At 33.9% G+C, this 21,777-nt stretch overlaps 2 protein-coding genes across 5 annotated transcripts in view; one reads left to right on the top strand and one right to left on the bottom strand.

Annotated features, from left to right (window-relative positions):
* LOC149785908 (coatomer subunit beta-like) overlaps positions 1 to 21,777 on the top strand; it is an 86,091-nt gene that overhangs the window by 23,555 nt on the left and 40,759 nt on the right. For both annotated transcript variants that reach the window (XM_089976135.1, XM_089976134.1), the window contains exon 5: positions 19,931 to 20,045. In XM_089976135.1, the coding sequence (XP_089832261.1) occupies positions 19,931 to 20,045 (115 nt within the window). The remainder of the gene's footprint in view (positions 1 to 19,930; positions 20,046 to 21,777) is intronic.
* Positions 1,728 to 15,675, bottom strand: LOC149785909 (uncharacterized). 3 transcript variants are annotated; one of them, XM_089976139.1, is made up of 5 exons: positions 15,203 to 15,675; positions 11,322 to 11,624; positions 9,991 to 10,073; positions 5,712 to 6,000; positions 1,728 to 3,595 (listed from the first exon to the last, which is right to left on the bottom strand). In XM_089976139.1, exons 2-5 carry the CDS (start codon positions 11,602 to 11,604, stop codon positions 2,823 to 2,825), a joined length of 1,428 nt encoding a protein of 475 aa, XP_089832265.1. In that variant the 5' UTR covers positions 11,605 to 11,624; positions 15,203 to 15,675; the 3' UTR covers positions 1,728 to 2,822. The 3 variants fall into 3 exon arrangements, with proteins under 3 accessions (XP_089832265.1, XP_089832264.1, XP_089832262.1); XM_089976138.1 differs by lacking the exon at positions 15,203 to 15,675 and adding an exon at positions 13,636 to 14,031; XM_089976136.1 differs by lacking the exon at positions 15,203 to 15,675 and adding an exon at positions 13,248 to 13,492.

The raw sequence follows: 21,777 nt of genomic DNA, 5'->3' as shown, positions 1-21,777 counted from the left end.
CACTAAAATGCATATAATTACATTACCGTAACTATTCATACATAACACACTAAAATGCATATAATTACAGATGTGGCTTCTTTATCACTGGTGTATGCACTAAATCCATTTTCCCAACCTAGTCAATGCAGACGTGAGTGATCTATTTTTAGAAGGAGGGGTTTTCATAATGTAACCACTCGCTTTATATAGCTTTATTAATATTGTCCATCGATAGAATTAAAAATTTATGGATTATATATTTGTCTACATACTCACAGTAATGTTAGGCATTGGTTAAATAGTATGTTTTGCTGTTTTTTCTCCATATTTTCACAAATATAAGTCAAGTCAGAAAACAACTTTGACCTTACAGCGCTTCTCGCAAACTCCTCTACATTGTCCCATATGTTTCTGACCTACATAATTGCATTTAAAATTAAATCTTAAATTAACATAATACCTAGGCTGTGCTTTCTGTGAATTGTATATTTTTCTGAATATATTTGCCCGATGATTTACGAAAAAAGACAATCTAGTAAACTAGTAATTCCCAGACATTGTGTTGTTTGCCATTATTTCCCCGTTACTGGTTCACTTGCAGTTTCAAACTCATTTTATGATGAAATAGTGCACAAGAGGCAGTTAAAATATTCAGATCACCAATTCTGATCTTAAAACACAAATTGCTATTTACATACTATTGTTAAAGCTTTAAAACACAAGTTTGTATGTTTTATCATCGAGGGATAACATGAGGAAATTGGGAAGTGGTAATTGCTGACTTACTCGGGAAAGGGTTAATGGTCATTCAGCTATAAAAAAAAAACACATGCCTGTGAATGTGTATAGAGTTTGTTTGTCGGCGTAATTGATATCAAAACTTGGCCTAGCTTCTGATTGCATTTTGCTACAACACTAGAACTAACCTGGTAAATCGAGGGGGGGATTCTCAGGAAGTATGCTCAGTTAATGTACCTCTAAACAAATCACAGGGCGAAGTCATTTTAGTTTTCCTACCAGAAGAAGGTGAAGTTGACATTTTTAGTGTCATTGTTGAAAATTTGTAATGACTGCAATTGGAGTATGATTGGTCACTTTAAAATTTGGACAAACCACAATTAGAGATTGATTGGTCACTGTTTAAAATTTGGACTGACCGTGATTTGAGAGTGATTGATCCTTATTTACAATTATACAGACAGCGATTTGAGAATGATTGGTCATTGTTTAAAATTTTGACAAACTGCAATTTGAGTCTGATTGGTCATTCTTTAAAATTTGCACAAACTGTGATTTGAGAGTGATTGGTCACTGTTTAAAATTTGGACAGACTGGGATTTAAGATTGATTGGTCATTGTTTAAAATTTGGACAGACTGATTTGAAAGTGATTGGTCATTGTTTAAGATTTGGACAGACTGCGATTTGAGAGTGTTTGGTCAGTGTTTAAGATTTGGACAGACTGCGATTTGAGAGTGATTGGTTATTGTTTAAAATTTGGACAGACTGCGATTTGAGAGTGATTGGTCATTGTTTAAGATTTGGACAGACTGCGATTTGAGAGTGATTGGTTATTGTGTAAAATTTTGACAGACTGATTTGAGAGTGTTTGGTCACTGTTTAAAATTTTGACAGACTGCAATTTGAGTCTGATTGGTCATAGTTCAAAAAAATTGGGACTGACTGCATTTCCTTGCTGCATTTTTCAAACATATAATAAATAAAATAAAGGAAAAGAGAAGAACATTATCTTGTTGATATTTTATTTTTAAAATTGTTTATTTGTATGCTATAGTTATGTTAAGCGATGTGGTCTGTGATTTGCTATGTCATTGATGTATAGCAATAGTAAGAAAAAAAAGAACTGAAAATTATTAAACCATCCCATTATTATTATAACCTGTTGGCAACACATGTATAATACAGCAAAGCATTATGGGATTGAGTTCATTGTTATTGTACCCTGTTGGCCAACACACTTATAATACAGCAAAGCATTATGGGATTGAAGTCATTATTATTGTACTCTTCTGTTGGCAACAGTGAACACACATAAAATAAAGCAAAGCATTATGTGATTGAGGTCATTATTATTGCACTTTTCTGAGTGCACACAATTTCTAATAGTTTATTCTGTACTACAGTGGCTTGCAAGTACTCACATTTTAATTTGGCATGCTGTATCATTTTCACTGGAACAGGTTTTGGTTATTTAGTGGAACCTAGTAAAGTACAAGTGTATTCATTGAACCATATTTCAGTGTTGAAGCCAATTTCACTTTATAGTTTAACAGAAGATAAGTAATTCAACTTAAGTATTAAGAATGTTTTTTTTACACAGTGTTGATTCTATGGCACAAGATTGCAGGATGTTATGTAATAGTTGTGCAAGTAAGAATTATGTCTAGACAATCAGAAAAGTTCTGGCAAGTGGGTTTTGTTAGTGATATTTGTTTGACTCGTGAGTCTACATAGTTCTGCATAAACCTTTCATGGTGCAAATCGCAGATGTTGCAAAGACGCAAATAACTTTAGGATGTTAAATGTTTGTTGTAAAGGTTTTTATGACCAAGGACCCGTGTTCTTCGTTTAATATGGCAACCAGAGGTCTGAGGGAATAAAACACTCCAGATTCATAACTTTTCAGTAGGTACACCTTTTTGTGAAATACTTGGTTGCTACAATACACAAAAACAAAAATCCAATGAACAATACTTTCATGTGAAAACATTAGGACCCCATCAGTAATCCACAGATTTGAGTACCAACAGACGTGTATTGTTTTTTTCTTCTTCAAAATGATGATAATTGATACCAACAAAAATAAATGAGTTCATACCTCTATGTTGTTTGATTATTTTGGAAGGACATCTGTGTTACTAAAATGGATAATTGATCCACAGTTGGTGTGGTGATTGTTTGCGATTTTTCTTGATCCTGCTTTTCTTGGGATTTTCGATGATTCAGTTTACAAATGTCGCAGTTTGGATTTTTTGGAATACCAAGGACAGTGTGCCTAGCATCACCAATTGGTGTAACATAATTAAAGTAGGCACCTCCATATTGTAGGAGAAATCCAACATTAATGTTTTCTGTATAGAACAACTCCACGGTGATCCCTTTAGTGACATAAACTTTCCCATCTAATGTGCGGAAAAGAAATGGATTGCAGAACTGATTCAGCTGAACCAGTCTGCTGTTACACCATTTGTCAGAATGTTCTCCCTTCTCAGTGACAACTAGCATGACTTTATGGTTGGTGTAATGACAGTAAAAATCAGCAAAATACAGGTTTTTGTCAGGATGTAGAAAGTGAATAGCTGGTATATTTAGTCGAACTGGACCATAAAAGGAACATTCTGGAGGAGCACCAGTTCTAAGGTCAATATTCGCACTGAAAAAAAGCCCATTCAGATTTCGATGGAGTGTGGATGCCTTGTCTCCAGTCCAATTTTTGGCATATTTGTACATTATTCCAGCACACAAGACATGACTGTAGTATTGAGGCCACTTGTTTCTATACAAATAGCAGATCTGGACAAAGTTTGTATTTTGTTGTCTTGCATAGGTTTCCCCTTTGATAAGTAGCTCAGTCACTTCTTGTTGAGTCATATCTGCAAATATAAATATTAGCTTAAATTCAGAATTTTATGCCTTATATACTTGCTTATAAGCAGATTCTAGCTGCAAATTGCACAGACTCTGATCTGTTGTCGCATATTTCACTATCTGATCTGGGTCTGTGCAGTTATTTAAGTGTAAGCAGTAGAACAAATAACATAGACCCTGATATGCAGGTGAATTATGCTATGCAATATCATGATCTATGTTGTTTGCAGTTGGACTCAACTTATAAGTGAATATATCTGGTAATCATAAATTGATCTCGGTAATTTGAAACCCCAAAATGATTCTTGATGACTGTATAGTTTCAAGAGGATCCAGAATAAAAACCTTGTTTGCTGTTTGATGCAGATTTTTTTAATAAACCTTTATTCCTTCTGAAACCAGATTTGTAACTAATATTATGGTAAGGTTGTGGCAGCAAATATTGTCAAGAGCTTGGATGACTTTGATTATGAGCAAGGTATTCCAGATGTATTAGTTACGCCTTTATTTTTAGAAGGAATTTTTTTCATAATATAGTAAAACTAGTAATGAAACAAATATTTGAATATTCAAATAAGAAGGGGTGGGTGGGAAATTAAAATCAGAAAATTGTAACTGAATATGCGTTTTATCATTTACATTAAAAAAAATCCTGATTTAAAAGACATCATAAATTGCTAATTCTTTGAGACATCCAGGTGATACGTGTTGTCATTTAGTGACAATGCTGTGTACATGTGCACTAACTGTGTCAAACACGAAGCCAATGACCTGACAGTAGTTGTCACTGGCAATGACCTGACAGTAGTTGTCACTGGCAAAGCATGCAGTGCATCTTTAACACACCTTCTGAATTGTAAGAACAGTGCATTCTTGGAAAAGCTGACACGATCATGCCCAGCTTTCAATTCTCCTTAACTTGAGTACATACTTAACTTCATTTCAGTAATTATTTGGAAATTGCAACAACAATAATGCAGTTATCAAAACATATGTCCATGAATTTTATGGTCATAATATTTTGATGTTTAATTATGTAAATAGATAAATATATACTTAAATTTTGTTCATTTGTGAAAGCTGAGTAAGGCATAGACTAAATAAAATTCACGGATGTCAGAAAATAATTTGAGAATATGCTTCAGTAATAGATTTCCCACACATCGTCAGTTTTTGATGGCTGCAACTGATAATGCAGATACAACGGTGGCAGCTTCCATGGGAATAAATTTCAGGAAAATAAATATTTTTGTAAGTGTTAGTAGAATGGTTACATAGCTTGGTGATTCAGCAACCTGAAAGATGAGACAAGTCTATTTACCAGTCAGATAAGGTGTAGCTATTTACAGAATTTGTTTGACATTCTGGATTTGTGGCTTCTGATTCAACAAAACTTAGCAGTAACAGTGGTCAGTGTTTCAAAATGACATCACAACAAATATTCAGATATGATTTGAATACAGAGTACAGAGTTACACAAATATTTTAGCACTAAGTAGAGATAGTTCAAATAGGTTGTGTTTTCCAAAAGTACATAAACCAGCATTGTTAATTTTCAACAGTTTTCTATGTAAGCAGGTGAGTGATATATGGTCCACTTGGGCTTTTTGTTTCTTGACTCAGATGTACATTTTTCAAATTATTTTTATCCCCTATTTATTTGAGAGCCATAAAATCATATCAGATCATTATATACATTTTTTTTTGTTCTTTTCCAGACTGTAATTCAAATGAAATGCAGAGTTGATCAAATTACCCATTTCATCAATTTTGATATAAAGATCAAATTACCCATTTCAAAGTCAGTATACCTTTCATCAAGTTTCATCTAAAGGTCAAAAAAATTACCCATTTCATAGTCGGTATACCTTTCATCAATTTTCATCTAAAGATCAAATTACCCATTTCATAGTCGGTATACCTTTCACCAATTTTGATCTAAAGTTTTAATTTACATCCATGTTTCATTAGGCTATGATCATCGTGATTATAAGGTTTTAATTACATCCATGTTTCTTAAGGCATTTATCATGATGATAGTTGCTAGCAATAATCACTGGTCCCTGACTCTTACTGACGTATGATTGATGTTTCCTAGCATTGTTCCATGCATGTACTTACATGCTCGGAAATGCTGGGGTCTTGATACAGAGCATGTCTCGTAAATCATTCCATTCTGGGTAGTCTTTCCTATAAAAACTGTCACAACATAGTCACTGGCGGGAACAAAATTGACAGGGAATGTGTAAAAATCTTTCTTGGGTGCTAAAAGTAGAAACAGTAGATCTTTTCTCGGCACTTCTTGGTGAACATGAATCAGATATGCAAGTTGATTTAGGCCTGGTTTTGGTAGATGATGGAGTGTGTAAGTTGATGGGGGTGAGTGGTTGATGTTCAGTGTAAATGACTCCTGAAAGAGAGCATTAGTTATTGTGTATGTTAATAATACTGTAATGAACATTGACGACATTATAATTAAGACTGACAACAGTATATTAACACTGACAACATTATAATTAAGACTGACAACAGTATATTAACACTGACAACATTATAATTAAGACTGACAACAGTATATTAACACTGACAACATTATTTTGGACATTGACAACATTATAATGGACAGACATTTAAGACTGATATTATAATTAAGACTGACAACATTATAATTCAGACTGTCTACACTATAACTTAACTTTCTTTGACATGAAATGAAGGGTGAAAATAAAGTTTCCGAATTTATACAGAAGTTGATGATCTGGAACTTATCCTAAAATAACCAATTTATTTTTTAATTAATTCCCTTTTATAAATTCTACAGCAACCTAGAGGCTTTTTACTTTTTACTTTTTTTTTTTTTGTTGCAAAAAGAACTTTGCAGAGTAATACTCACAATAAAAGTTGAAGCACACTTGATGTTTTGCTATCGAGTCAGTCAAGTGTAATGTTTATACAGAAGAGTTTAGTTAATATTATCTATTATGTTCACTTGAAATAATTGTTACATCTTTAGTACAGTCACATTTTTTTGAATTATTGTACTTTACAAGTTGCCCAAGTAAACTTTATCTAACAGTTCAAAAAGGGGTGGTTGTGAGGATGGCATTTTGATATTTATTTCCAAAGTCTTCCCTGCTAAACAAGAAAGTATTGTATTATGTGAGCAAAGTTGATGGCGCACCATCACAAGATACCCACATTTTGGAAATTCACAAAATATCTGTACTTTGGAAATTCACGGGATACCTACATTTGGAAATTCACAAAATACCCATGTTTTGGAAATACACAAAATACTGATGTTTTATAATCATGTGTAATGAAGATTTAAAGCAGTCTGAAGATGTGCTACACTTAAACAAATGACTTACCCTTACAAATATCCACATCTTCTCCCCCCCAGCCCTTTTTTCCCTTTTACCCCACCCTACCCCTGCACATTTACCCAGGGTCAAGAACCCAGTATTCATTGCTTCAATTTGCTTCCTGCTATGACTCCATGTAAAATATTTTGTCAAAAAATGTAAAAAAAATGTACAGTTATTATTCTTTATATTTTCTGTAGCACTGTAACAATTGTTGTAGATCTTGCAGCCTTTTGACCTTTGTAAATTTGCATACTGTATATTAAAATTCATTCCATGGTAAAGTTCTAGCAAAGATATTTGAGGTTTTTTGTAACCTGTGATGACATGCTATTTTCTTGACACCCTCAATGCCCCTTTTCCAGGTCTGAAAGGCTTTATAGCATATATAAAAGAATTGACCAACGACAAAAAATGTGATCAGTAACAAAAATATGGGTACATATGCATTTTTATAACACGCTTTGAGGTGGTGGGGATGAGGTAAAGAGGGAGGCAAGGGATGCATTGAAATTTAGAGAACTTTGTCCAAACCTGCATCTCATGCATTGAACTTGGACCCAACCTGCATCTCACTGGGAAATCACTGAGGCAAGGGATGCATTGAACTTTGATCAAACATGCATCTCAGTGGGAAATCACAGAAGCAAGGGACACATTGAACTTTCACTCCACCAACATTTCATCGGGAAGTCACTGAGGTTGAAAGCAGAATCTTTAAAAAAAATGTTATTGCAGTTACGAAGATCCTGGAAGCTTTCAGTTTAATGCCATGACAACATGGTTTAGTGGCAACCTGTTATTGAACTTTTTACAAACTTGTTGTATTGGGTTAGTGAGGGTATTGAAATTTATTCCATGTGTAAATTCGCATGAGGACTTGTCATTTCATTCCATGTGTAAATTCGCATGAGGACTTGTCATTTCATTCCATGTGTAAATACTCTCAAGGACTTTTGATTTGACAGCATGATGACATGTCCGATGGTGTCCAATTTTATCCCTTTGACTCTCCCCCTGTAAGACACCACAGGGAAGTTGGGAACTTACATTGTATATTAATTTAAAAACTATAAAAATGAAAATGAAAAGCATAATCATCAGAGAAGAAATATCCAAGTTGTTTTTTTTTTTATTTATTTTTTTTTAATGTAGGTGTTACGAAGTAAAAATAGCACTGATTACAGTCTGTGGTACTGGGGTTTTAAAAATGATTTGGTTAGATATTATTTGAGGTAGAACATGTTTAAGGACAGACACAAGTCAATTGCCAGTTCACTAATTATGTGTGGACTGTCCAGTTACATATACTGCATTAACTTAATTGCTTTAATTGTTTACATCGTGATTCACATGCATCACAAGCAATGTGCTGGAGATCACCTTGCTTATTAGCATCTCTTTTTTTTTGCGTGATGAAAGAGGCAATGCCCATGTTTGGATACTCCTTTTTTCTTGACCATGGTGTACAGTTTTGCAAAATATTTTCACTATTTTGATTGGGAGATCTGTATAACCATGTTATGCCCAGTGGCAGCACAAGGTAGGGGGTAGAGTCACATTTGGTTGGGGCTGTAGCCCCACAGGCACCAAGTGAAGAGGGGTGCAGTTGAGTGTTTTTATTTATTTATAATTTTCAGTGTTTCACCTAACCTCATTTTCGCTAGCCAAGGTTCTGATAAACCTATCTACACCTTGGCAGATCAAGCAGCTATATTGGTGCTTTGTCCTAGCGACATCTATTGGATTTCATTTGTTGCCTCCCATAGTATATAATGTCAACTAACCAATAGTGTGGTGTATTGTACATCCACCGAAAATGGTGGTGGCAATTGACCTAAAAAGGATACTTTGTAAGTTTAACATCGAAATTATGACTGTGTACCAGAGGAAGCCATTACAGGTGTATTTGAGTGAAAGGTATTTGTGCAAACATGGACCAACACTGGAAAATTGCTTATTTATCAGTCCATTCAAGTTGTGTGCTCCCCATGTCTCAATGACATAGGAACAGTGTTCAGATTTAAACAACTTAATTGTGATTGGATGCAGTGGCTATCTGCTTGATATGCCAAGGTGTGGATAGGGTTATCAGAACCTTGGCTAGCAAAGTTGCCTCACCTTTGTTAACAGTCTCAATCCTTGATATAACATATTTAGGAGTGGGGGTGGGGAGAAGGAAGGTTGGCAGCTGGCATAAACACTATTCTATGTGGCAAAGTAGGTTTGCCACCAACAAACAGTTCTCCTGGGTGCCATGGTAGGGACACCACTAAAGGACATTGCCCCCGGGTCATGCCATCATCTTGATTTTCAGGGTTTCTTTTGTGATCTCTGTTGATGATAAAATCTTTAGTAGTGTATATTGAACTGGAGTAAGGATATTTTCAGATATTGTGGAGTCTAATTTGAAGGGTCTATCCTCAGACTTGAAATAAAGAGGCAAATTCCCATCTACATTATAAAAACAAGGGGTAGTTTTCTGAAATACAGGTGGGATTTACTTTAGAAATAAAGATAGGGCTTCAAAAATTGATGTACTACATGTATTTGAAAATTCAGTTGATTTTTCAGTGCAGTTTTTTATAGAAATTTAGTGTCAATCTTGCAATTGCATGTTATAGAATAGACCTTGAATTTCAGTATCACTGATGATATACCCTTTGAAAGAATACAAATCTGTATTAATTAACAGTTTCCATTGTACCTTTCAGTTTGTTATAGGTGGGCTCCATTGTAACTTTTATTGGGGCCCATTGTATTTACAAAATAGAAATCAGTTAGGGACTGACTATTAATTTTTTATGAGTGGGTTCCACATGGATTCCCCCACTCCCTCCCTACAAATTATTGGCTCCAAATAATTGAAAATAACTCTTCTTGCTGAGAAGTTTTGGGAAAATGAAAAAAATAATTATTCATTATATTAGTTTTTAAAATTATCAAGACGTAAATACAAAAAATATCACACTTACACACACCGATTTCGGAAAATGAAAGGGTCAGTACCATAAAAATGGGATAAGTATACTAACCTTGGTCATAAATTGAGTGTCCACATCATCTACCCAAGGTGTGTCCTTTACTTCTAGATCTATTTCCATGGATTCCTTAGCATCTGAAAAAAGATACAGAAGCAGATTATTGAATTCTTTTATTTTTATTCAATTTAATTACTTATGCCAACGGATGCGTCTGTTTTACAGGTACCAGATTTTTTTTTGTTTGTTTGTTTTTGGATTTAATGCCATTTCCCAATGCAAGATAGGCTGTATATGGCAGATAGTATATCTGGTGGAGTAAGAACTAGGGACAACTCTGGTAAGAACCACAGACTCATGGGAAGCTATTGGCAGCTTTCTCAGATACCCAAATTGGTGGAGCCCAAGAGTCAAACCTACACTGAAAGATGGCAGCAGTCAGTAAAGGTGAGTGCTTTAGACCACCAGAAATGAATACCAGTTAGTTCATTACATGCATGTTATAGACCATGTATGTGGAAAATGTGTAATTTTAATTTTGGGATTTTTGCATCAAAGGTCATGAATTACAAAATGCAGAAATGGAAAATAAATAATACTAATAAACTGAAAAATTAAAAAATTATATGTAAATGTAAACATTTATTTGCATCTTACAATTCTTAATTCTTGCACTACACAATCTTACTTCATCAGGTCACTTTCCTGTTTCATTGATAGATCACTAAACTAGAAGTAAACTTGTATGTAGTACAGTTACACCACAGGGGTAAAATTCTGATTTTCTAGGAATATTTTCATTATCTTGCTGTTCGTTGCAGTGTTCCAGTTAATAAAAAAGTGCTCAAATATAATTGTTTCATCCATGATTTAAGTTATTAACAACTTTTATGTAATTATGTCAGTTAAGTCTGGGCGTTCTCTCTCACACACGCGCACACACAGGATTGATTTCAGGATGTCTTCAGACTTTTGAGGCCACAAACCATCAAATCAGCTGCCCAACACACTTCAGAGAACACTTCCGACACTGCCCTCACACTGTTTGTGCCACACACCATCATAATTGTCCCACACACCATCATAATTGTCCCACACTTCATAGTACACATATGATCCTGCCTTCACACTATCTAGGCCACACACCATCATAACTGTCCCACACACTTTATAGTACACTTCTGACACTGCCTTACACTATCTAGGCCACACACCATCATAACTGTCCCACACTTCATAGTACACGTATGATCCTGCCTTCACACTATCTAGGCCACACACCATCATAACTGTCCCACACACTTTATAGTACACTTCTGACACTGCCTTACACTATCTAGGCCACACACCATAGATATAGCAATAGGCCAGTATTTAGACATTACCTGAGATAAAAAATTTGGCTGTCCCACACACTTCATAGTACACTTCTGACCCTGCCTTCACACTGTTTAGGCCATAAACCATTACATCATAGATGCAGGGGTAGGAAAGAAATTGCAGTGGTATTGCAGCAGTGTAGCAAATGTCCATTATCCAATGAAGACATCTTTTTGTCAGGACAGTCTGCTCCATTAATACTAGGTAAATGTATTTAGGATGGAATTCTCCCCATTTCACTTTTACTTTTTGTTTCTGTCCATTGAACATAAGTTCTGTAGTTTGCATTTGTATGGGCCTTTCTGAACCTGGAATAGAATACTACTAGAATTGCTAGAGATTTAATTTTATGAACACTTGCTGTAAAGATGTTTAAGTGAGTCTCTAACTGTAACAATTGCGTAAAAATGGTACTTATATATCTGGCATCCAGTGGTGTCGCTAGGGGGGTGCAGACCGCACCGTGTGACACCATCTCAGAGGGGTGACACCAAAATGAAAAACTGCAAATTTTACAGAGCACACACTGCTCAATCTAGTCGGATTTCATAAGTGGATAACCGATCATAGTTAAATACATGACTAGCAGGCACAGCAGTGGCGTCGCTAGGGGGATGCGGAGGGTGCGGACTGCACCGGGTGACACCAAAATGACATTACTAAGGATTCTGTATGGTATGTTACGGAAGGAGGACCATGGGGGTGACACCATGAGCTACCGCACTGGGTGACACCAACCCGAATGACGCCACTGCTGGCATCTTTATGTTGGTGGGTCTAAAGTCAGTTCAGTGACAAATACAAGGTTTGATGATGGTTGATTGGGAATCTGGAAGTATGATTTTTCAAGGGGCAAACCCCTGCTGAGTCACAGAGTGTCACATGAAAAATATGACTTTGAACTATCATACCCTCTGACACAGTCATGTTTGAAAAAAACTCGAATTCTTCAAAATGTACCCAAAACAAAAGCAGCAGTGGGGGTGAGGAATGCATATTCTCAAACAATTTTACAGTTCTCCCATTTGAAGAAATATTTCTTTCAGGGAAAGTTTTGACTGTTCATATAATAATACTCAAGCAGTCAACAGTGTATCCATGTGACTGCACCTTTGCTGCTGTTGAAGTGAAATTAGTTGGATGCAGGGGAAGTAACTTTGGAGATTAAGGTTCAGAGCAGATGGAACACTGATAGAAGGAAAAAATCACTGAAAAGTTCTGGAAATATCATGTTATGAAATATAATCTGTACTAGATTGTAGGCATTTATTTAGAATATTTTTAATAAAATGAATGGGACAGAGTATAATAGAAATAGAAAACAGTGGCACTGATAGTCATAGAAAGACTTGGCATGGTGAATGTCAAGTCGTTGTTTGTTTAAAGGCCAGTATCTTTCATTATTTCCCCATTGAAAATTCTTGCAAAACAAGAATCAATCAGATTCAGTGGTGTATATTAACACATTTTATTCAGTATAAATTTCCATTGATTCAGGTTGTGAACAAGGCTAAACCCACCCCTTTTGACCATATCCTCCCCCACCCCAGATGAAAGTAGAAAATAGAAATCTCCATTGTCTAGAAAGTTGGCAGGTATACAAATCCTAAATAATGGAGTTCTTTGGGGTTCAGAGTTGACATACTGTTCACTTTCATTTTTCTTGTTGTAAGATAAAATGAAATCTAATTTATTGAACAGTGTACAGAGATGTACTTGCCTTTTAGTACATGTATGCTGATAAGTTGTTTGCAATCAATTAAACCTTTATCTTGTTCAACTTGGCCAGCATGGACCCTGTAATAAAATTGACTGAAACCCCACCATGTTAACCACCTCCCACCTTGTTTACCACCCATATTGATGAATATGGATGCCATAGCCTAATGGTGTGTAAATATATGCCATATAAACACATTCCTTCTACGCACCCTCTCTCCAGTTGTACATTATGGTGTACTCTGACTCATCAAGCAGGTTGTTCAAACTTTTTTTCTCCCAACCTGACTGCACTTTGACTTTCAATTTGAATAAAGGCTATATATAGTACCAGTGCAAATACAAATAAAGGACGGTATCGGAGCATTTGTGACAACAGCTGTTCAGTTATAGATAAAGAACCATATCAGATAATTCATGACTGGTTATTGATTTCCTGAGAATGTTTCAGTGAAAGGTATATAGGGATAAAGGTATATAGGTATATAGGGACAAAGGTGCAAGTTTCAGTTTACTGTTTCATCACATCAGCTTAGTGTTGATATTCAAGGTGATTTATACATAATAAATTTTACCTGTGCATTGTACCAGTATATTTACCTGTGCACTGCACCTTGTTATGCTGAACAATTTGGTATCAGTGTAAAGATTTTGTTTGTATACCATTCTGCTACTTTCATGTACTGTGGCTGACATTTCTTTACATGTTTTAGCTCTGGAAAATGTGCATGATATAAGCACACAGCTGAAAAATGGCTGCTTCCTTTTGCTTCAAAATTCAAACTGAACTATTCCAACGTACACTAACTTTAGTACTTATTAGATCAGGCAATACCAGTTTCTGTCACAGTAGACAATACCAGATTCTGTTGCAGAAGGCAATACCAGCTTCTGTCACAGTAGGCAATACCAGATTCTGAAAGTGCAATGAATGAATTACAAAATATATATATTAAGTATGAAAAGATAGCTAATTTTCTTTTTACAATTTACCTTTAAAATCCAGGAAGTGAAAATGAATAGACAGAGCTAGCAGTGTAAAAGTGAACAGACAGAGCTAGCAGTTTTTTGACATCTCCAGTAAGGCCAAGCTGTATAATCTATAACCCAAATTAGACCCATCATTCATACACCAAAATAAAGGAAATTTAAAGTGTGTTTTCACACAATTTAAGATATACAAGGTCTTTATTAAAAAAGCCAGGGTAGCCAGTGATGAAACCATGAGAAATTCTTTTTCTTTAAATATCAAACCCTATGCAGAGTAGAAGACTGTAGAGTTCCGGCTCTAGTGATTGGGTGGGATAACCTTAAAGTTTATAAAGTTATTTTAAGCTGTTTAATAGGAGCTTATCTTTATATTTTGTAATTCTCTTATATACCTGAAATAAAATGAATGTAAGGCACCTAAGTAAATCTGTTTGGAAACAAGGACATTATTGCTGTGACTTTTGTTACAGCTAAGATCGAAGGTTGAAAACATTAAATAATAAAATTGACATGTACCCATCTTACTACTGCACAAATCAGTGTTCCAAGGAACAACATCAAATTAAATATTCTCTGATACACATTTTATAAACAAATTTATCTCAAAACATTTAACATTGTTTGCACTCATTCCCATTGTTTTCTCCAGAATAATACCCCAAAAAAGTAATTCTTAACCAAAAATTATGAAGAAAAGGTGGCAGCTGTTTTTGCAACACCACATGGTGCCTTACATGGAGCCAGTTACTGGATAAAGCCTCCATTTTTTAACACAAATTACAGCCATATTCTGCTCTTTGAACTAGATCAAACACTCTCCATGAAGAAATTTCATCTTTTTGAATTCACTTTCCTCACTGTCAGCCTTCCAAAACCAAACATTTTATGATTTGTCAGTATCCATGTCTTACAGAAACATCATTTGCTAATGCAATCTGGCAACATTATTCTTTGCTGATGGACTGTTACAGCATCACAGCTCACTTAGCTCTGTTAATGGTCCTACATTGAGGGATAGCTTTTAAAATTTAATGAAAAATAAAAATAGTAATAAGATCTGAGGATAATTATATTCTGATAGCTTCATATTATTCTATTGACCAATCCATAATTGATTGTGAGATGCATCACCAAAACAAAGTGTGCAAGCCAGTTGGATTTTACAAAATTATATTACCTGTAATGATCTTTCAAGGTTGATAACACTTGTATGCATTTCAGAACCGAGGATGAGATGTTTTTTTTCTGTGAAGTGATCTTTCTGTGAAGTGATCTTTTACAATTTTGCCATTCTGATTTAAAGTGGCGCAACCATTTTCATGTGTCATTTTTTGTCACAAAAAGTGTCAGATATATTTCATTGCTTGTAATAAACAAGTAAATTTCCAAGAGTACAAATTGTCCAGAATTGTTTTTCTTGCAACACCATATCATGAGTATTCTAAAGTTAAATGAATTTTTTTTGCTTTACTCCATTTTCTCCAAGCCTCAATACAAGTTCAACAAACTCTGTGTGGAGCCCATGAGTTGACTTGATCTCCAGCTTTATTCCAAACTATGATTGATAAATTTTCTTGATAGAATTATGAACTTCTTTGTTGCTACACTACAAAACTACCACAAATATAGCAGAATATGTCAGTTATTTTATACAACCTCTTGTTGCCATGTTGAACAAGTCTTTAAAAAGAGAAAAGTATAATTATCTATATATAAACCACAAGGGTGGTTTTGTCAGCAACACTACATATATTTCATTCTTTTGACTGCCAAAGGCATATTTTTAAATGCATCAGTGCTTTTTCACAATTTGGTTAAAATTACAGTTGCTGATAATTTTATTACATAAACTGCCTTGACGATCCAAGAGTTAAATATTTTAATATACATATATATTGTTTCTGCATATACATATAATGAATAAACCTTTCTGTGTGTATAATGTGCACATATATTGCATAACTGCATGTATGTATAAATACCACCCATTAAAAAAATGGGTGACAGATGTCTTCCAGAATACTATATGTGATGAGAAAAATTGGATTTCATTTTTGAATTCAGCACATTCATTTAAAATAAAACTGTTACGTATGTTGCAACATCAGATATGTCTTCATACTTGTGTAATTATAATAATTAGATCATCGTAGTAAATGTAACTTTCGTTGACTGTTTGAATAAATCATCATCATAGTAAATACATTGACTGTTTGAATAAATCATCATCATAGTAAATACATTGATGTTTGAATAAATCATCATAGTAAATGTAACTTTCATTGACTGAATAAATCATCATCATAGTAAATGTAACTTTCATTGACTGTTTGAATAAATCATCATCATAGTAAATGTAACTTTCATTGACTGTTTGAATAAATCATCATCATAGTAAATGTAACTTACATTGACTGTTTGAATAAATCATCATCATAGTAAATGTAACTTTCATTGACTGTTTGAATAAATCATCATCATAGTAAATGTAACTTTCATTGACTGTTTGAATAAATCGATAGTGTTTCCTGTGGGAAACTGATATTTCCCATCAGTTAGTTAAGGAAAGAATATATATGAACAAGTGTGGAACAAAAAGGGATAAGGAACTGAAACTAATTGACAGGAAAAGTGATTTGCTCAGAATAACATGAGGAATATAGAGCATTCATTGTCTGATGTTAATCTGGGGTTTTCACTGAAAGACTTCTTATGATGCTTGGTTGGTCAGAATGAAAAGATGCCAGTTATAAAGCATGCACATGGTGTATCCATGCTTTCCTGTAGATGCCAGTTATAAAGCACACACATGGTGTATCCATGCTTTCCACTAGATGCCAGTTATAAAGCAAACACATGGTGTATCCATGCTTTCCTGTAGATGCCAGTTATAAAGCACACACATGGTGTATCCATGCTTTCCTGTAGATGCCAGTTATAAAGCACGCACATGGTGTATCCATGCTTTCCTGTAGATGCCAGTTATAAAGCACACACATGGTCTATCCATGCTTTCCTGTAGATGCCAGTTATAAAGCACACACAATGTGTATCCATGCTTTCCTGTAGATGCCAGTTATAAAGCACACACATGGTGTATCCATGCTTTCCTGTAGATGCCAGTTATAAAGCACTCAAATGGTGTATCCATGCTTTCCTGTAGATGCCAGTTATAAAGTACACACATGGTGTATCCATGCTTTCCTGTAGATGCCAGTTATAAAGCACACACATGGTGTATCCATGCTTTCCTGTAGATGCCAGTTATAAAGCACACACGGTGTATCCATGCTTTCCTGTAGATGCCAGTTATAAAGCACACACATGGTATATCCATGCTTTCTTGTAGATGCCAGTTATAAAGCACACACATGGTGTATCCATGCTTTCCTGTAGATGCCAGTTATAAAGTACGCACATGGTGTATCCATGCTTTCCTGTAGATGCCAGTTATAAAGCACACACATGGTCTATCCATGCTTTCCTGTAGATGCCAGTTATAAAGCACACACAATGTGTATCCATGCTTTCCTGTAGATGCCAGTTATAAAGCACACACATGGTGTATCCATGCTTTCCTGTAGATGCCAGTTATAAAGCACTCAAATGGTGTATCCATGCTTTCCTGTAAATGCCAGTTATAAAGCACACACATGGTGTATCCATGCTTTCCTGTAGATGCCAGTTATAAAGCACACACATGGTGTATCCATGCTTTCCTGTAGATGCCAGTTATAAAGCACACACATGGTGTATCCATGCTTTCCTGTAGATGCCAGTTATAAAGCACACACATGGTATATCCATGCTTTCCTGTAGATGCCAGTTATAAAGCACACACATGGTGTATCCATGCTTTCCTGTAGATGCCAGTTTAAAAGACTTTATGAGTCTCACAACAAGAGTGACCTGTCAGTTTTCTATATTTGACCTTGGTCTGTTATATTTGAGGATGCTAATTGCAGATTCAGTGTGCAAGCAGTCAAGTTAGCTATCTCTTAGCTTGTATATGTTTTGAAGACTTTACATGTCTTGCTTTATCTTTACATTTTTATGTTTGTATATTTTGTATTGTTGTTTTGAATTTTACATTTTTAGAAGGGTTGAACTTCCTAAAATTTGTGTAATTCATTTTTACATTTTTGAAACTTAACTATTTGCGCTACATAGCAACCTTTAAACTGAGGTGCCATAAAACAATACCACACACATACTCACACACACAACACACACAGAGTATAAGTAATAGCATACTACCAAAAAAAATTGACACTGGGAAAATTTGAGAAAAAAAAGTAAAGTCTTTTTTCCACTATAATCTTTGAATGATAAATAATTCCATTGAATATGAATTATGCCAGATGCATTGAATAGGAAATTATGCCATTTGCATTGAATAGGAAATTATGCCATTTGCATTGAATAGAAATTTGTTATCATTTGCATTGAATAGAAATTTGTTACCATTTATTGAATAGAAATTTGTTATCATTTGCATTGAATAGAAATTTATTATCATTTGCATTGAATAGGAAATTATACCATTTGCATTGAATAGAAATTTATTATCATTTGCATTGAATAGAATTTTATTATCATTTGCATTGAATAGAAATTTATTATCATTTGCATTGAATAGAAATTTATTATCATTTGCATTGAATAGAAATTTGTTATCATTTGCATTGAATAGAAATTTATTATCATTTGCATTGAATAGAAATTTATCATTTGCATTGAATAGAAATTTATTATCATTTGCATTGAATAGAAATTTATTATCATTTGCATTGAATAGAAATTTATTATCATTTGCATTGAATAGGAAATTATGCCATTTGCATTGAATAGAAATTTGTTATCATTTGCATTGAATAGAAATTTGTTATCATTTGCATTGAATAGAAATTTATTATCATTTGCATTGAATAGAAATTTATTATCATTTGCATTGAATAGGAAATTATGCCATTTGCATTGAATAGAAATTTATTATCATTTGCATTGAATAGAAATTTGTTATCATTTGCATTGAATAGAAATTTATTATCATTTGCATTGAATAGAAATTTGTTATCATTTGCATTGAATAGAAATTTATTATCATTTGCATTGAATAGAAATTTGTTATCATTTGCATTGAATAGAAATTTGTTATCATTTGCATTGAATAGAAATTTGTTATCATTTGCATTGAATAGAAATTATCATTTGCATTGAATAGAAATTTGTTATCATTTGCATTGAATAGAAATTTATTATCATTTGCATTGAATAGAAATTTGTTATCATTTGCATTGAATAGAAATTTATTATCATTTGCATTGAATAGAAATTTGTTATCATTTGCATTGAATAGAAATTTATTATCATTTGCATTGAATAGAAATTTATTATCATTTGCATTGAATAGAAATTTGTTATCATTTGCATTGAATAGAAATTTATTATCATTTGCATTGAATAGAAATTTATTATCATTCATATTGAATAGAAATTTATTATCATTGAATTGAATAGGAAATTAGGCATTGCTGAAAACTTTGTGTCAAATATGGTATATATTTTTTGTCACAGTTATCAATTTTAAAAAACACCAAAATCATCATAAATGAAGCAAGTATACTTATATTTGAGGCTACCAAATTTTTACTAAATCTCAAGCTATTTCTTGAAGTTTTATATATTTGCTGCTACCTTAGTTTATATTTTAATTTTTAATTTTGTTAGTAAAAATCTGCAGCCGTTTAATTTTGCAGACATATTCCGCTTGCAAATTCATGAAAATCAGTTGCACATGAATAGAAGTTATTTTACTGTATCATATATGAGAAAGATTTACATAAATTGGCTTGGTTTCGCATCCAACATTTGTTTATGTCTGGCATTTAATTTCTTATTGCAGGAACTTTGACTTTTTGATCCCTGATGCACCGGAACTAATTGCCAACTTTTTGGAGGGTGAACAAGACATGTCATGTAAACGTAATGCTTTCATGATGTTAATCCATGCTGATCAGGTATAATATAATCAGTTTCCTGCTTGTTTGAAATAAGGAACAAATGCAGTTTATTCTGGCCCCTGTTTCACCAAAATGTCTTAAAATTAGGTCTACACTAATGACATTTGAATTTTTAAACTTAAGGTTTTGTCCATTAAGAGCTGAATTTCACCAGCATAACTTAAGTATTGAAATAATTTGATTGGCTGAAATTTAGGTCTGACTTTAATATGACCAGTCAAATGTCTTAAATCTAGACTTGACATAAGACGTGTTGGTGAAATTAAGCTAGATTGATTAGCTTCATATTTTTGTCAAGTACAGGCAAAACTTCTGCTAATAAAATCAATGCCTTGTCCCAGTTTCATCATCATTTCTTAAAGTTTATGTCAGGACACTTGATTGGTAAATCTTAAGTCCCAAGAATTTTATCTAGATTACTGGATTTCATGTAGAGGTCTTATTCCGGACTTAAAGCTAGGTCTGTTCTAAGAATCCCATTTGCTGCAGAGGTATATTTTAATATGTTGTGTGATGAATTAGAGAATTGAATTGTTTCTTGATACGATAATTGTACAGCAGCTTATAGTGAATTTAGGCCTGTCATTTTGGTTTTCTTGTAGAGACTTGTTGCATAGATAAATTCTTTCTGATTTTCAGTCATAATAGGTGTAACTAAGCTGTAGATTTAATTTATAGTAAGCCATTTGAAAGGTAATTTATTGAGGAATTGTGGAGTTTAAAAACTGTAAAAAAATTGATCTTGCATTAAGAAATGGGAGAGGTAAAACCAGCTAAATTAACCAACTTCACTCCATTGTGGTTGACAAATAAACTTTAAGGATAAGAACAAAATTTGACGTTGAATTTATAAAATCTTGAAATCTTTATTTATAGAATCATTCCAACATTAGAATCAAATATCTCAGGAGCAAACAGCTCTTAGAAATTTGTGAAATTCCCAGCACCAGCTATTTGCCATTGAGTAATATTTCCATCAGATTTCAGTGCTTTCAGATATGAATTCAGAAAATAGAATTTGACACCCATGTCTGGCATGTTCTTGAAAGTTTATATCAATTTCAGTTTTTTTTATGAAAACATTTAAAAAGGTCAGTTATAGTACAAATCATACAGGTCATGTAAGTGTTTAGTTCCACATTTTTCAGTAATGATGTAAGTTTCTAGACTTTGATTAAACAAATAATAATGGCAATTATTCACTTTATTTTGATATCATGCATTCATTTTCCTGGGAAGGTCATTATATACATGCCTTGAGAAATACATACAGCAAATTCAATGTCAAGTGTGCACATTTTTTGATGAGGTCAGCCTAAAGGTGAGATCAGTACAATCCAAATTAAATGTCACATACTATGATGTCACAGTGAAAACTGCGCATTGATAAACATCCATAGTACAATGTTATCATGAGACCCGCCATTCTCTTTTCTTGACCCACAGACCTGGCCATTGCTGTAAAATCCATAGTGATGAATACAGTTAATCTGGCAGGTTTTCCAATACATTTAAGGTGCAGACCATTCAGTAATAAGGATTGAATAGACTTTGCTCAAACTGTATTAGTATTAAATTTTTGAGCAAAAATTAGCACTCAGTTTAAAATAAGTCAATGCACCTAAATGACCACATTGACATGTACTTTAATAGACCTTTCCTGTGGACAATACATCAGTATTTAATTTCCCTGACCACTATGTGTCACTACATGTGTCCGCCATTAAGG

This window comes from Sinohyriopsis cumingii, chromosome 12 (assembly GCF_028554795.1).
Source record: "Sinohyriopsis cumingii isolate HCF-2022 chromosome 12, ASM2855479v2, whole genome shotgun sequence".
NCBI classification, from domain to species: domain Eukaryota; kingdom Metazoa; phylum Mollusca; class Bivalvia; order Unionida; family Unionidae; genus Sinohyriopsis; species Sinohyriopsis cumingii.
Note: the sequence above shows the minus strand (reverse complement) of the source record. Positions and strands in the feature narration are given on the sequence as shown.